Source organism: Barbus barbus (assembly GCF_936440315.1).
Source record: "Barbus barbus genome assembly, chromosome: 26".
In the NCBI taxonomy this organism is placed as follows: Eukaryota; Metazoa; Chordata; class Actinopteri; order Cypriniformes; family Cyprinidae; genus Barbus; species Barbus barbus.
In genome coordinates, this window is record NC_136754.1 from 30,572,922 (window position 1) to 30,587,720 (window position 14,799).

At 44.3% G+C, this 14,799-nt stretch overlaps 1 protein-coding gene across 1 annotated transcript; it reads left to right on the forward strand.

Annotated features, from left to right (window-relative positions):
• Window positions 1-2,520: 2,520 nt before the first annotated feature.
• LOC306846526 (E3 ubiquitin/ISG15 ligase TRIM25-like) lies at window positions 2,521-3,926 on the forward strand (the record flags this gene model as incomplete). The annotated part of the gene is made up of 2 exons (XM_079379959.1): window positions 2,521-3,159; window positions 3,771-3,926. Exons 1-2 carry the CDS (start codon window positions 2,587-2,589, stop codon window positions 3,924-3,926), a joined length of 729 nt encoding a protein of 242 aa, XP_079236085.1. The 5' UTR covers window positions 2,521-2,586.
• Window positions 3,927-14,799: the final 10,873 nt, after the last annotated feature.

A 14,799-nucleotide genomic window follows, 5' to 3' on the forward strand; every position in this document is an offset into this window, starting at 1 on the left:
ACCACCTTCATATTGTAATACCTCTGTCATACCCATGTCATTATACACATTTGTGTCCTCATAAACCACATAAACACACACACACACACACACACACACACACACACAAGCATGTTACTGGATTATATTGAAGCTACTGTAATGTTTGCCTCCACTCAAATACACAAACGTGTTCAGCATACTAACACACCAGTCCTGCTGTTTCTGCAGAATGTGAATTTTCAGTATGCATGCTATATTTGCTGAGATGTGCAGTACACTATGTGCACTACTGTATCCCACAGAGCAATGTACTTGACTTGACCTTCTATTTCCAGCGTGGCAACTGAGCTGAAAGTGTATCTCCTGTGATTTTTTTACATCTTTTTTGACTCATCATTTACTCAGACAAGTGAAGATATTTGACACTAAACTGGATATAAAACTTTAAATAATCGGATCTAAATAATTAACATTTATGTAATGAGCTCTGACAACAATGTTGCATACTACTTTGAAGCATGTGTGAGTGTTTGAAGCATTTATTGATGCATACTGCCTCCAAACAGTGGTTTTCTAATATTTCAAATGGTAGTATGCTACATTAATATGCTGCATACAGTAGTTGCCACGTGACCTCTTTATTTAATAATTTATGGATTTTAATAATTATTTAATAATTCATGTTTAATTTGTTTGGTGGTATTCTAGTTATCATAAATAAAAATGTAATTTATGTAAAATGTCAATTTCTGAAATGCAGACACTTCAGACATCTAAGATGTAGTGTTGGCCAAATCCTTTATAAAATCTATCCTGTTAACTCCTTTTATTGACAAGACTTGCTCATTTTGTGGCTTTATGGAAGAAACAGTTATGTTTTGATTGTAGCCCCCTAATGAGCAGAAGTACAGTGCATTTGACAGAAAGTTGCTCGCGCTGTATCTAACAGTAAGACTCTTCCGTTTCTTTCTGAAGGGATGAGTTTTCACAGCATACTTGGTTCATGCCATGTCTGAAGTATCTGAGTCCTGGTCAGCATGACTACAACATCACTTGGCCTTCATATCTGCTCACAACAGACAGAAGACACATTGAAGGAAAAAGTAAAAAAACTAAACTCAAACAACATAAGACGACCATCTCAAACACCTTTTCACATGATTGCTGTCAACACAAATGGTCAAAATGAACTGTTGCTTTGTTGCTGCAGATCACTATATGAACAAAACTTAACTTGTGTGTTCACAAATTAATAAGTAAAAAAACACTTAAAAATAAACAACTGGAACATTTTTAAATGGACATTGGCTTAAAAACGCAACACTATAGCGTCAGATGCTGAAATACACGGGATTTTCCCCAAACCAGTTAACACTTCCCTAAACACTAACTTTAAAGTCTCCATGAACTAAAAGTTGCAATTGACTTTACTTTAGTATGATGATGTACTTCTGAGCAAACTTTCAGATACTGACTTTGAGAACACAAATAAGGAACACTTTTTGGGTTTCAGCTTGTGTGGCATGTTAGGGTTAGGGTTAGGGTTAGGTCTTCAGGTTATGTATCCCACACATTGCTGATTCATAGACATAATTCAGGGACACGGCATGAGTGTGTAAGTGTTTTGCATCATAACCGTTTTCTGTTTCTGTCGTTTATAGTAAATATCTGCTTTTCAAAATGGCGCTACGCTGACACAGAGAGACAGAAAAGAGACGAATTGTTGAATAAATGCTATTTTTATTTTTGCGTACAAAAAGTATTCTCCTCGCTTTATAAAATTCAGATTGAACCACTGATGGCAGATGGACTATTTTGATGGTGCTTTTCATACTTTTATGGACCTTGACAGGGCAATTTACTCTGCAGTCAATGGGACAGTCACAAGCCTCCTGGTTTTCATCCAAAATATCTTAAATTGTGTTCCGAGGACGAACGAAGCTTTTACGGGTTTGGAACGACACGGGGGTTAGTGAATATTGACAACATTTTCATTTTGGGGTGGAGTATCCCTTTAATGTATTTCAACTAGATACCTATTTAATTGGTCATTTCAGAACAGCTGTCATTCTCATAGGGTTTACTTGTGTTTAACACTTTGCATTGACTTTGAAGTTTAAGAGTAACTACATAAAACAAGCATTTTAATGTACTTATTGATGGGATTGTTTTAATGTTTAAGTTAACAACTGCCAGAGTGAGGATACAAACATACAATATAACAGATACTGTTATTACTAACCTGAATTCAGTCTGCTATGTGAGTTGTGTGAAACGTTGATAGGATTTATTCCTTTGTTTATTTGTTGTCACTGAGTGCTTGTATATAATGATACATTTATTTTCCTAATGTGGAATACTGTGGGTTAAAGTTTCATGGATTTGATTGCTATGTTTTGATTCAGTCAACAAAGAGGACCACCAGACTAAAGGCAAACTCTTATCTTTCTCTCTTTCTTCATGACAAAAAGACAAATCTGTTGAGTGGACTTCCAGGGTGGGGTCAGCAACACACAGAACCAGGAAACATGTAAGAACAGGGAAAGAGACACTGAAGTGTAGTTGAGCTGTTGTGTGTTTGTGTCTCTATATTCATGCAGTAAAATGGCAGAAGCCCGTATTTCAGAGGAGCAGTTCTTGTGTCCGGTGTGTCTGGATCTCCTGAAGGATCCAGTGACCATCCAGTGTGGACACAGTTACTGTAAGAGCTGTATCACAGACTGCTGGAATGAGGAGGATGAGAAGAGAGTCTACAGCTGCCCTCAGTGCAGACAGACCTTCAGTCCAAGACCTGCTTTAGCTAGAAACACTGTGCTGGCTGAAGTTGTGGAGAAACTGAAGAAGGCTAATCTTCAAAGTGTGGTTCCTGCTGGAGCTGGAGATGTTCAGTGTGACGTCTGTACTGGAAGAAAATACAAAGCCGTCAAGTCCTGTCTGGTGTGTCTGAACTCTTACTGTCAGAATCACCTCCAACAACATGAGAGTTTCTTTAAAGGAAAGAGACACAATCTGACTGAAGCCACTGGACGACTGCAGGAGATGATCTGCCAGAAACATGAGAAGCTCCTTGAGGTTTTCTGTCGCACTGATCAGAAATGTATTTGCTTGCTGTGTTTGGTGGATGAACATAAAAACCACGACACTGTATCAGCTGCAGCACAGAGGACAGAGAAACAGGTATTTAACACTAGACTCTGATGAAATATTGCTGACACTCGTTTCATATGTGTTTATATCAGCACCATATTAACAGCTTACAGCATTCACACTGAACACGACAGCAGAAATGAACAGCAGCTGCATATATGATTCCAGTCATTTACAGCTTTACTTCAGCTTTTGTTTTGTGTAGATTAATCATGATTTAGATGTAAATGTGAAGCCCCTTCTCATGTAAATCAGATTTCATGATGATAAAGATTGTAACCCTCAATACCACGACTGAGGTGCCCTTGAGCAAGGCACCGAACCCCCAACTGCTCCCCGGGTGCCGCACCATAAATGCTGTCCACTGCTCCGGGTGTGTGTTCACAATGTGTGTGTGTTCACTGCTGTGTGTGTGTGTGTGTGTTCACTGCTGTGTGTGTGTGTGTGTGTTCACTGCTGTGTGTGTGTGTGTGTGTGTGTGTTCACTGCTGTGTGTGTGCACGTTGGATGGGTTAAATGCAGAGCACGAATTCCGAGTATGGGTCACCATACTTGGCTGAATGTCACTTCACTTCACTTCACTTCACTTCACTTCACTTCACTTCACTTCACTAATAGACTATCATGTGTTTGTCCTGCAGAAGCAGCTGAAGGAGACGCAGAAGACGTTCCAGCAGAGAATCCAGCAGAGAGAGGAAGATCTCCAGCAGCTGAGAGAGGCTGTGGAGTCTCATAAGGTGAGTCTGGAGAAGAAGAGAAGTTTGTCTCCGTCTCAGTTCAGACTCACTGAAGCCTGAATCACTGTGTGTCCTAACAGCGCTCTGCACAGACAGCAGTGGAGGACAGTGAGAGGATCTTTACTGAGCTCATCCGCTCCATTGAGAGAAGCCGCTCTGAGCTGATACGGCTGATCAGAGATCAGGAAAAGCAAGCAGTGAGTGGAGCTGAAGGACGACTGGAGAGACTGGAGCAGGAGATCAATGATCTGAGGAGGAGAGACGCTGAGCTGGAGCAGCTTTCACACACACAGGATCACATCCAGTTCCTGCAGGTAACACAGATCTAGAAGAACAGCATCATAGTGGACCTGAGCAGATCCTGCTGTGACACCAGACTCACAGAGAAACATTTCATGAGAGTCTTATTATATAATCAGCAGTCAGGCTCTCAGCTCATCATCTTCTTCTGAAAGAGATTAATGGCTGTCAGCTCTGGAAATCTTTCAGCTCAAATGGGTCTCATGTCAGAACTTTTCTTTCACTTGTATAAACGGTGTCCCTGTGTGGAGCTGATGAGTTGTGATTTGTGTTTTCTGTAGAGTTTCCAGTCTCTCTCAGCTCCTCCTGAATCTACAGACGTAAATGATGATCTCTTCAGTTCTCTCGTCTCTTTTGATGATCTGAGAGAATCTGTTCATCAGCTGAGAGACAAACTGGAGGATTTCTGCAAAGAGGAGCTCAAGAAGATCTCAGACAGAGGTAAAGTCCTGCAGATTCATCTGCTCTCAGAAACCAGTCCATCATCATCATCTCATATCATGGAGAACATCATATTAGAAATGTGTTAGGAATGGATGCAGGATCATGAGAATCACACTGTTCATGTCTGTTGATTTCCACAGTCACATTCACCAACATTGTTCCCAGGACCAGGAACCACTTCCTACAATGTAAGTCAGTAAGAAAACAAGCAGAACAACTCTCTGAGTGTGTTCATGTTCTTCTGTAGAAGGAGACAGAAGAGTTTTATAATTGATGATGTAAATGATGATTAGCACAGGATATCATTTATACTGATCATTAGGGTGACACTTTTTTCTTTTTTTTGGAAATGTTAACCTCGCACCCCCTAATTTGTTTCTCCTCCAGAAGTATGTAATGTATGCAAAATACCATCCAGATAATTTGTAATTTAGGGTGTGCTCAAAGAATGTATCTCTTTATCAACAGGTACTTCAAGATCTGTTTGGTGATTTTAGTGAAATGTTTGTTCACTGATAAGATTTTGACTGTTTCTGATATGAGAAGAGCGGCAGTCTTGGCCTAATGGTTAGAGAGTTGAACTTGTAACCTGACGATCGTGGGTTCAGGTCTCGGTATCAGCAGTAATTGTAGGTGGGGGGAGTGAATGTAAAGCGCTTTCTTCCACTTTTAATACCATGACTGAGGTATTGAACAGGGCTGCATTTCCTGATAACGTTGTCTCTTAGCGTGCTACGAAGACTCTAAAGGTATGCGTTAACTAAAGGTATCCCATTTCTAGGCGTGTTCCCCAAACGATACCTTAGGAGGTTGTTTAACTATACCTTCTTACGTGTGATGTTACCAGGTGCTGTCCATGGAGGTGGTGCTGAAATGGTTGATAACAACGGCTCAAGAATCGATTATTTATTCGGTGCTCAGGCTGCTTCACTGCGTTATGTGAGAAAACGGTGTTCTTTATAAAAACAAAGTGTTGATTTTGAATAAAGACACGGAACTCTTTTCTGTTAGAATGCTACGAACTTGCATGAATCTTTTACTTTCGCTTTGCAACACACATCACATCAGGGACGAAAACCAACAAAAAAATGTATATATGCCCAGAGCACCTACCAGTGGTCACCACAACAAATACAAGGAAAAAAAAACAAGACACAAGAGACACTGCTTAATCATTTGACAGCGTTTAACAGAAGAGAGAGAAAACAAAACACTTTGGGTCTACACAAGTCCAACAGAAAAACACCTTGGTAAGAGTGCTTTCCAACAAGAAGCACTTCAGAAATAGCTAAAACTGCATTCTTCAAGACTCATGGCATCTTAAAAAAATAATCCAAATTGCAAACTAAATCCAACTCTGAATATTTTATATAATTTTGAAATGAGTATGCGAACCCAGGATCAGGAAAGGTTCTTGAGCTGGGACTTGAACTTGGGACACCTGAAGTGTACGCTGCCCACAAGGCTATCGGTGCCAATGTAATTTTACATTTTAAAATCAACAACACTGTTCTGTGTTCTCGTTTTTAACATAATTCACAGTTCACTACTGGTTTTGTATAACTATTAATTGCATGCTGCTATGGTCTTTAAGATTTTCTTTAAGAATGGTCTTTAAGAATTTTAACTTTGTCGAGCACACCTCAAATGTAGACCAATCTCAGTGAAATTTGGTTTATTTCCATTTCTCATTAAGGAGAGTTGACTGGGAGGGTGAGAGCAGAGGTTTTTTAAAAGTCCAAAAATAAGGGCCACCTTACTGAACATGAAGAGTTCAGCTACATGAACAGATCAAACAGATTCATAATTCCTGATTCTGATGTGTTTTATCTCCATCAGATTCCCAGCAGCTCACTCTGGATCTGAACACAGTGAATAAACGCCTCCGTCTGTCTGAGAGAAACAGAGCGATTACTTACACTGACACTGTCACGAATCCTGGCCATGCACTTCCACTCATTCACCACCAGAGGTCACCCGTTCACCACATGGACTTTTCACACTACACAACACATTGGACTCCATGTCCCACTATGCATTGCACAGATCAGCTGTCACCATTCACTCATCACACACACCTGATCACCATTTCACAATCACCATCACTCTATTTAAGCCTGGGATTGCTCTTGCTCACGGCCGAGTATTGATCTGCGTTTAGTGCTCACCTAGCGCTAGCTGCTTTACCGTGCCATTCCGTGTTTCTGTAATTGTTAGCGTATATCACTCATCTAGAGATAGCAACTTTACAGAGCCATTCCTATAGTCTTAGTCTTGCCTTGTTTTCCTGCCGTGTTTGACCCTGCTCTTGTTTCCTGGATTTACCCTTTGCCTCTGCCGTTTGGACTCTGTTCGCTCCCTGTTTGGATTATTGCTCTCGTCTCTGGATTATCTCTCTGCCTTGCCCCTTTGGATATTGTTCGCTGATCGTTGACCCACGCTTGCTCCACGGATTGCTCTGTCTTGCCTCCACCATACCTGTTTGCCGATCTCTGACCCTGCCTGTTTTCTGACCATGGTTTTTAATAAAGCTTTGCATATGGATCCGCACGTCTCACGTTTCGCCAGCCCCGTAACAGAATACTCGGCCACACAAGGATCCAGCGGCTTTTCAAGAGGACATTGGCCAGGTATGGACTGTGCACGACTGTTATTAACCCTCGAGCAGGGCTCGCGACCGCTCGAGGATTATATTCAGGAGTACTTAAACCTCGCCTATTTTTCTGATCTGCCGGACTACGCACTTATTGACTTTTTTTGTGAAGGCATTAATCAGCCGCTCCGGTCAAGGTTAATCCGCGAGGGTCCCCGTTCATCTCTCAGTCAATTTATGGACTATGCTTTACTGTGTGTGGGCTCCTCTTTTACTGTGGGTGTCGCGGAGGAACGCGACACCTCACTCACTCACAAAATGGCGGCAGCAACAGCACCCCTTCACGTCATGCGTGCCAAGCCAGAGTCTGCTCACGTCGTCGCTGCCAAGCCAGAGTCTGCTCACGTCGTCGCTGCCAAGCCAGAGTCTGCTCACGTCGTCGCTGCCAAGCCAGAGTCTGCTCACGTCGTCGCTGCCAAGCCAGAGTCTGCTCACGTCGTCGCTGCCAAGCCAGAGTCTGCTCACGCCGTCGCTGTCAAGCCAGAGTCTGTCACACCCAAGGATTTAAGGTCAGTCCTTCAAGTTCCCTGTCTGATATCCAGTGTGATGGACCCACCACTGATGTCAGTGCGAGTAGCTGGCATTCCCAGGGCCTCAACCCTGTCTGTTACAGAGACTGTTCCCCTGACCTCAGTACTTCCCGTTATGGCGGTTGCCATTTTGAGTGTGTGGGCTGCACACTGTGCTCCTGAGGCCTCTCCTGTCCACGAGTCTGCTCCAGTGCCTCCAGAGGTGGCAGCTTCCGCTGCAGAACCTCCCGAAGTGGTGGCACCCGTCCCTAAACTCGCTGTCTGCCCTGTCACGGCCACGGAGGCCGTTCCTGACCTCATGGTCTGCCCTGTCACGGCCATGGAGGCCGTTCCTGACGTCACTGTCTACCCTGTCACGGCCACGGAGGCTGTTCCTGAACTCACGGTCTGCCTTGTCACGGCCACGGAGGCCGTTCCTGACCTCATGGTCTGCCCTGTCACGGCCACGGAGGCCGTTCTTGAACTCACTGTCTGCCCCGTCACGGCCATGGAGGCCGTTCCTGAACTCACTGTCTGCCCTGTCACGGCCATGGAGGCCGTTCCTGAACTCACTGTCTGCCCTGTCACGGCCATGGAGACCGTTTCTGAACTCACTGTCTGCCCTGTCACGGTCATGAAGGCCGCCCCTGAACTCACTGTCTGTCCTGTCACGGCCAAAGAGGCCGTCTGTGAGCTCTCGCCCTGTCCTGTCACGGCCAAAGAGGCCGTCTGTGAGCTCTCGCCCTGTCCTGTCATGGCTAAAGAGGCCGTCTGTGAGCTCTCGCCCTGTCCTGTCACGGCTAAAGAGGCCGTCTGTGAGCTCTCGCCCTGTCCTGTCACGGCTAAAGAGGCCGTCTGTGAGCTCCCGCCCTGTCCTGCCACAGCCATAGAGACCGTCCATGAACTCTCGACCTGCTCGGTCACGGCTCCTGTGACCATGGGGACTCTCTCTGTGGTGTCTGTCTCTGTTCTCCCCAGATCCCTGATCCTGTCATGGCTTCCTAACCAGTCCGCTCTGCCGTGGAGATACTCTGCCCTGTCTACGCCACACTGGTGGGCTCCGGCTCCGTCTACTCCGCCGTGGTGGTCAGTTGTCTGGCTCTGGGGGTCTCCTGCTCCGCCCAGGTGGGCTCTGGTCCCGTCCTGCCCTGCAACGAAGACTCTCCCAGTGTTGTCTGTCTCTGCTCTCTCTGTGTTGTCTGTCCTTGTTCTCCCCAGATCCCAGTCTCTGTCATGGGTTCCTGCCCTGTCTGCCTCCCTGTGGTGGTCTTCTGCTCGGGTCTGGTGGTCGTCTGCTCCGCCATGGGGGTCTTCTGCCCGGGTCTGGTGGTCGTCTGCCCCACCGTGGTGGTCTTCTGCTCGGGTCTGGTGGTCGTCTGCCCCGCCATGGTGGTCTTCTGCTCGGGTCTGGTGGTCGTCTGCTCCGCCGTGGGGGTCTTCTGCTCGGGTCTGGTGGTCGTCTGCTCCGCCGTGGTGGTCTTCTACTCCGGTCTGGTGGTCATCTACTCCGCCCTGGTGGGCTCCTGGTCTGTCTGCTCCGCCCTGGTGGGCTCTTGCTCTGTCCTGGTCTCCGGTTCCGCCTGGGTGTCCTGCTCTGCCGGTTCTGCCTCAGTCCCCGGTCTTCCCACTTCCTCACGGACCTGGCCCTCCATCCCTCCCCCTGTTCCGCCTCCGCTCCACCGCCCTCCTGGACTATATAGGAGCGTCTGGAAGCCGCTCCTTGGGGGGGGGCTATGTCACGAATCCTGACCATGCACTTCCGTTCACTAGCCACCAGAGGTCACTCGTTCACCACATGGACTCATACACAGCTGTTCACAATGATCACGCCCACACCTGAGAACCATCTCGCAATCACCATCACCCAAACACACACTATATAAACCATGGACTTCCTCAGCATCGGGGCCGAGTATTGTTAGCGTATATCACTCCCCAAGCGATAGCAACTCTACAGAGCCATTACCATAGTCCTAGTCTTGCCTTGTTTTCCTGCCGTGTCTGACCCTGCCCGTGTTTCCTGGATTAACCCTTCGCCTTGCCGTTTGGACTCTGTTCGCTCCCCGTTTGGATTATTGCTCTCTCTTCTGGATTATCTCTCTGCTTTGCCCCTTTGGATACTGTTTGCTGATCGCTGACCCACGCTTGCTCCACGGATTGCTTTGTCTTGCCCTTGCCATACCTGTCTGCTGTTGATTGACCCTGCCTGTCTTGACCATGTTGTTTAATAAAGCTTTGCAAATGGATCCGCACGTCTCACGTCTCGTCAGCCCCGTAACAGACACAGATCAGCCGTATCCTGATCATCCAGACAGTAAATTAATAGTTTTTTTCTGGTAATCAACGTATAGATATATTGAACAACATGAGAGAGAGTGAATGATGATGGAAAAATATCCTAATCCTGACCTAAGTAATGACTAGCTGAATTACAGAAGCACTGGACACAAAAACAGTCAAATGATTTTCAGTCTGAAGCGTAAGTGCAGTTCTTTCAGACATGAAGAGCTGCTAAACACCATATAAACACATCCTCACAAAATCAAAGCAGCACCTCCATGACTCAACAAAACCAGCAGAGCAGAGCCATGGAGACATGATTCAGCATGAGTCACCGTCTCTACATCTACATGAGCTCTTCAGACATTTCTGAAAGGCTGATTTCAGTGCAGGGATGTCAGATACCAAACCCTGACTCTGTGCATGCAGAAGAGTAAAAATCACACAGTTAATTAGATGCATTATACTGTTGTTTCAAATGCTAGAGTGTTCAGTATACTTGATTTCACCACAAAACACAGGCTGTTTTATAGGAAATTAAATTTAAAAAATATATATTCCATGTAAATGAGTAAGTCCACGTAAAGCAATATTAAATATGTGTTCTGAGTTTGTCACACCACAGAAAAATGTGTTATTAACCACTCAAGTAAATAAAATAAGGTATCAAAATCTTAAAATAAGCAGCATCTCTGCTCTCAAACGCTGGGGGCGTGTCTACTGTCTGCACTGAAACCACGCCCACTCACGGGAACGCTGCGGTCAAATACCACTACAATCATTCCTCTAGCAGCTTCATTTAAATAAGGAGGCTGAGCTGTTTTGTAAATTATTGAAAGCAGGTACAGCTAGCTAGCCAACTGTAGGCTGTAGTAACTGATGGTAATGAGAGTAACTTGCGAGTGAGCGGGCAAACCCCTGATGCTAATGCGCTCTGGTTGTTATAGTGTTAGGAGAGGGGCCATGCTCAATGGCTCCAGTGCCTCACTGAGACATGATTTCAGGCACGCCCAAAAAAAATACTTAAAGGGTTAGTTCACCCCAAAATGAAAATTCTGTCGTTAATTACTCACCCTCATGTAATTCTAAACCCGTAAGACCTTCGTTTATCTTCAGAACACAAATTAAGATGTTTTTGATGAAATCGGAGAGCTATCTGACCCTCCATAGACAACAACACAACTGAAATGTTCCCAGGTCCAGAAACATAGTAAAGACATCGGTAAAACAGTCAATGTGACATCAGTGGCTCAACTTCAGTTGCGGTACGAGTATTTTTATTACACAAAACCAAAAAAAAAACCCACAAAAACAAACAGGAGGCACAGGAGAAAAGACAAAGATGAGAAGGAACAAGCAGTGACTTTACACACGTGATGAATGTAGAGATGGAGTCATGCATTCACTGTGAACTGAGCTGCTCTGACACTGACACTCATCACATGAGTTGTGTTTCAGTGTGTTCACTCATAAGGGTGTGTCTCAGTTCAGATGGTTAGACAGCACACACCATTCCTAATGAGCAGCTGACCATGAATAACCAACACCCTCATCACTAGATGCTAGTTCATTCTCCTGTCCGAAGGCTACTAAAACACATCAGCTCTGATCCCTCGTTTCTGTCATAATCTCATTTCGTCTTCTTGGGGATGAGAACTGGAGCGCGGTTTAGTCGATTGTGTAACTCTCAGACTGTAGTTAAAGCCCTTTGAGTAACTGAGAGCTGCTGAGATACGAGGAGGCCTCGGGACGTGTAATGTGCTTCTATCAGGACATTCAAGGTCAGCATGAGTCTGTTCACCAACATCAGAGTCCACAGACCAAACTGCTATCTCACATCCAGACGTAATAAAGCACGAAGCATCTTAAATATCCACTGTCCTTCACCAGGATTGGCACCCCAGCCAAAATATTACTGTGCATGACTATAGTAGCCATAATGAAGAGCAATGGGCTCATTCACAAAACAAACATATGACAGAAAACTGGGTGTACGGTCATTTCTATGCAAAACTTGGAATTCACAAATATGGATGTGAGCAGTGGCTATGATTAAATCTCATGTCAGGTCTCAGCTCATGTATGCAAGTTTTTGAGTTAGCTGAACTCGCGTGCAGCATAGTAAAGCCCAATCCCAATTCTATTTTATACCCCTTCACCTAACCCTTCTCCTTGTCCTTTGAAACAGTGTCAAGGGGTAGGGGTGAAAATATGCCCCTAAGAAATACGACACCACTACTATACTGTTACACGTCATCATCAACACACACACACACACACACACACACACACACACACACACACACACACACACACACACAGACACACACACACACACACGCACACACACACACACACACACACACACACTGTCTGAATACTGGTGTGCATTGAAGCCATTTAATGAATGTTCTATATTATCTTGACAATCGCTGCTGTCTTCACTGTATGGAAAGGAGTAGCTTGAACATCTGTGATAATGTTCCACTGCAGTCACATGGGTTTATGAGTGTAGAGACACACCACGACTCTCTGAGCGCTTCAGCTGGACTCCAGTGTGATGTTATGTCTTGTGTAACGCTGTCTCTGCTCTCTGGCAACACAGATGCATTAGCCAGAGTCATTCAAGAAGAAGAGACTCTCACCCCGAGTGCACAGATGATTCTTTACGGGCTTTACTCTTGCATTCAGTACTGACCTTTATGATGAATTAGATGGAGTGCATGGCCTTGGGATGAGATGAAGACAGAAGGCTGACCTGACTTTTCTCCTCAGGGTGCTCAGCAGGAACAAAGCCACCAGAAGTCATTTGTGTTCAGTGACAATGGAGAAAACATGAGAGACAGGCAGTGATCACTGCTGATGTGATTTACATTTATGCATTTAGCAGACTGTTTGATCCAAAGCGACTTACAATAGAGGAGCATGAGCAATTTGGCAAAGAGCCAGTAATATTCATAATGTAAGCCATGTTTGTTAGATTGCTAGATTAGGAAACAAGCAAGAGTAGAGACTCAGAGAAGAGAAACAGTTTTTGCGCAAGTGCAATGGTTTAAGGGTATGGAGTGGTGATGTGGTTGAGAAAAAGTGTCTTCAGCTGCTTCTTGTGATGGTCAGAGCAGATCGGGTGAAGGTTAGAAGCTCATTCCAGCAGAGAGGAGCAGAGAGAGTGAAGGGCCTGCAAGTGTCTTTGTGTCTCATTGTGAAGGAGCAGGCCATTGTTCATTCAGTATATACTTGGAGGAGCTGTTCCAGCAGCAGCAGCCATGAAAACCAGTGTCAAAGCCTTCAATTCAAACTTCATCAAAAATGTTGATGACATTACAGGCGGACGACGTATGGCACGGTTAGGGCTACTTTTAAACTGCTGTTGCAGGTTATTTTTTATTATGGGTTAAAGGTTGGTCATATTGGTAAATTATATTAGACTGAAATGCTTGTATCAAAAATATTTTCCTCATATTTTACTCAGTTTTTACTCCAGTGATGATGAAGCTGTGCTGATGATGAGGAGTGAGGAGATTATTGTGATGGAGATGCAGTGCTAGAGTTTCCGTCTCCATGGTAACAGACTGACAGTCTCTGCAGGACTGTTGCTAGTGAATTAAAACACAAAGAATCATATGTCATCTGCAGAAGCATTTTCCATCCATTAAAAGCTTATTAGGCGTACCTTGAATTGTTTGTAATTGTAATTGTATTCACTTCTGAAGTTCTTATTAAAGGGATAGTTCACCTAAAAATGAAAATGCTGTCATCATTACGCACACTCATGTTGTTCCAAACCTGTATGAGTTTCAGTCTTCTGTGGAATGTAAAAGAAGATATTTTGCAGATAACCGAACAGTTGACGGTAGCCATTGACTTCCATAGTATTTTGAAATAAAAGTCGATGACTACCGTCAACTGTTTGGTTGCCAACATTCTTCAAAATATCTTCTTTTAGTAAAAACATCTCACCCGTGTGGAATGACATGACAGTAAATGATGACAGGATTTGAATTTTTTGGTGAACTATATCTTTAAGCTCTGCATTTGCTGTCTGCACATAATTTCAGTCTGTGAAAAGACACCTGCTTCCCGGTAAATGGTTAAAATATGAGAAAATACAGTGAAATAACAGAGTGTGTGAGTGGAGACGAAAGCAAAGCTTTGTGTAGCAGAGATTTAAGCACATCACAGTGATCTTCTGAATCAGACAGAGAAACATGTTTGAAACGCAGTCCTGTTTTCAAGCAGCTGAATGTGAAGTTTGTCTAACAGCAGAATAACTACAGGGAAAATGCAGCGGTCTGTTGAGGTAAATTGCTCAGAAGGATATCCGGCTGCACCGGACTAAATATCCAGCCCTTATTAAGCAGCGATGGAGCTGGACATTCAACAGGAGCTACTGAAGGACAGAGGAGAGGAACTATCAATGAGAGCGCTGATGTGAGCATTAACAGATCGCTGTTTAAAACAAACACACATCTTTAGCTGGATGGAGGACATGTGACATCAATAACAGAAGCATTACTAAATGTTTTGCAAAAGAATAATCTTTGTCCTAATGATGCATCAGGCATGAAACGGGCGTATGTGTAGCAGCACAACTCCACTGTCACCACATTTCACTGATTTTGTGAAATACGTGTGTTGCTCTGTTCAACTGTGCTCGTCACTCAAAATGCATGTTTTGCCAAGAAATGTTGAATATCAGATTTCACAAACACATGGCTGGTTTTCATACAGCACCATCTGTCAATAT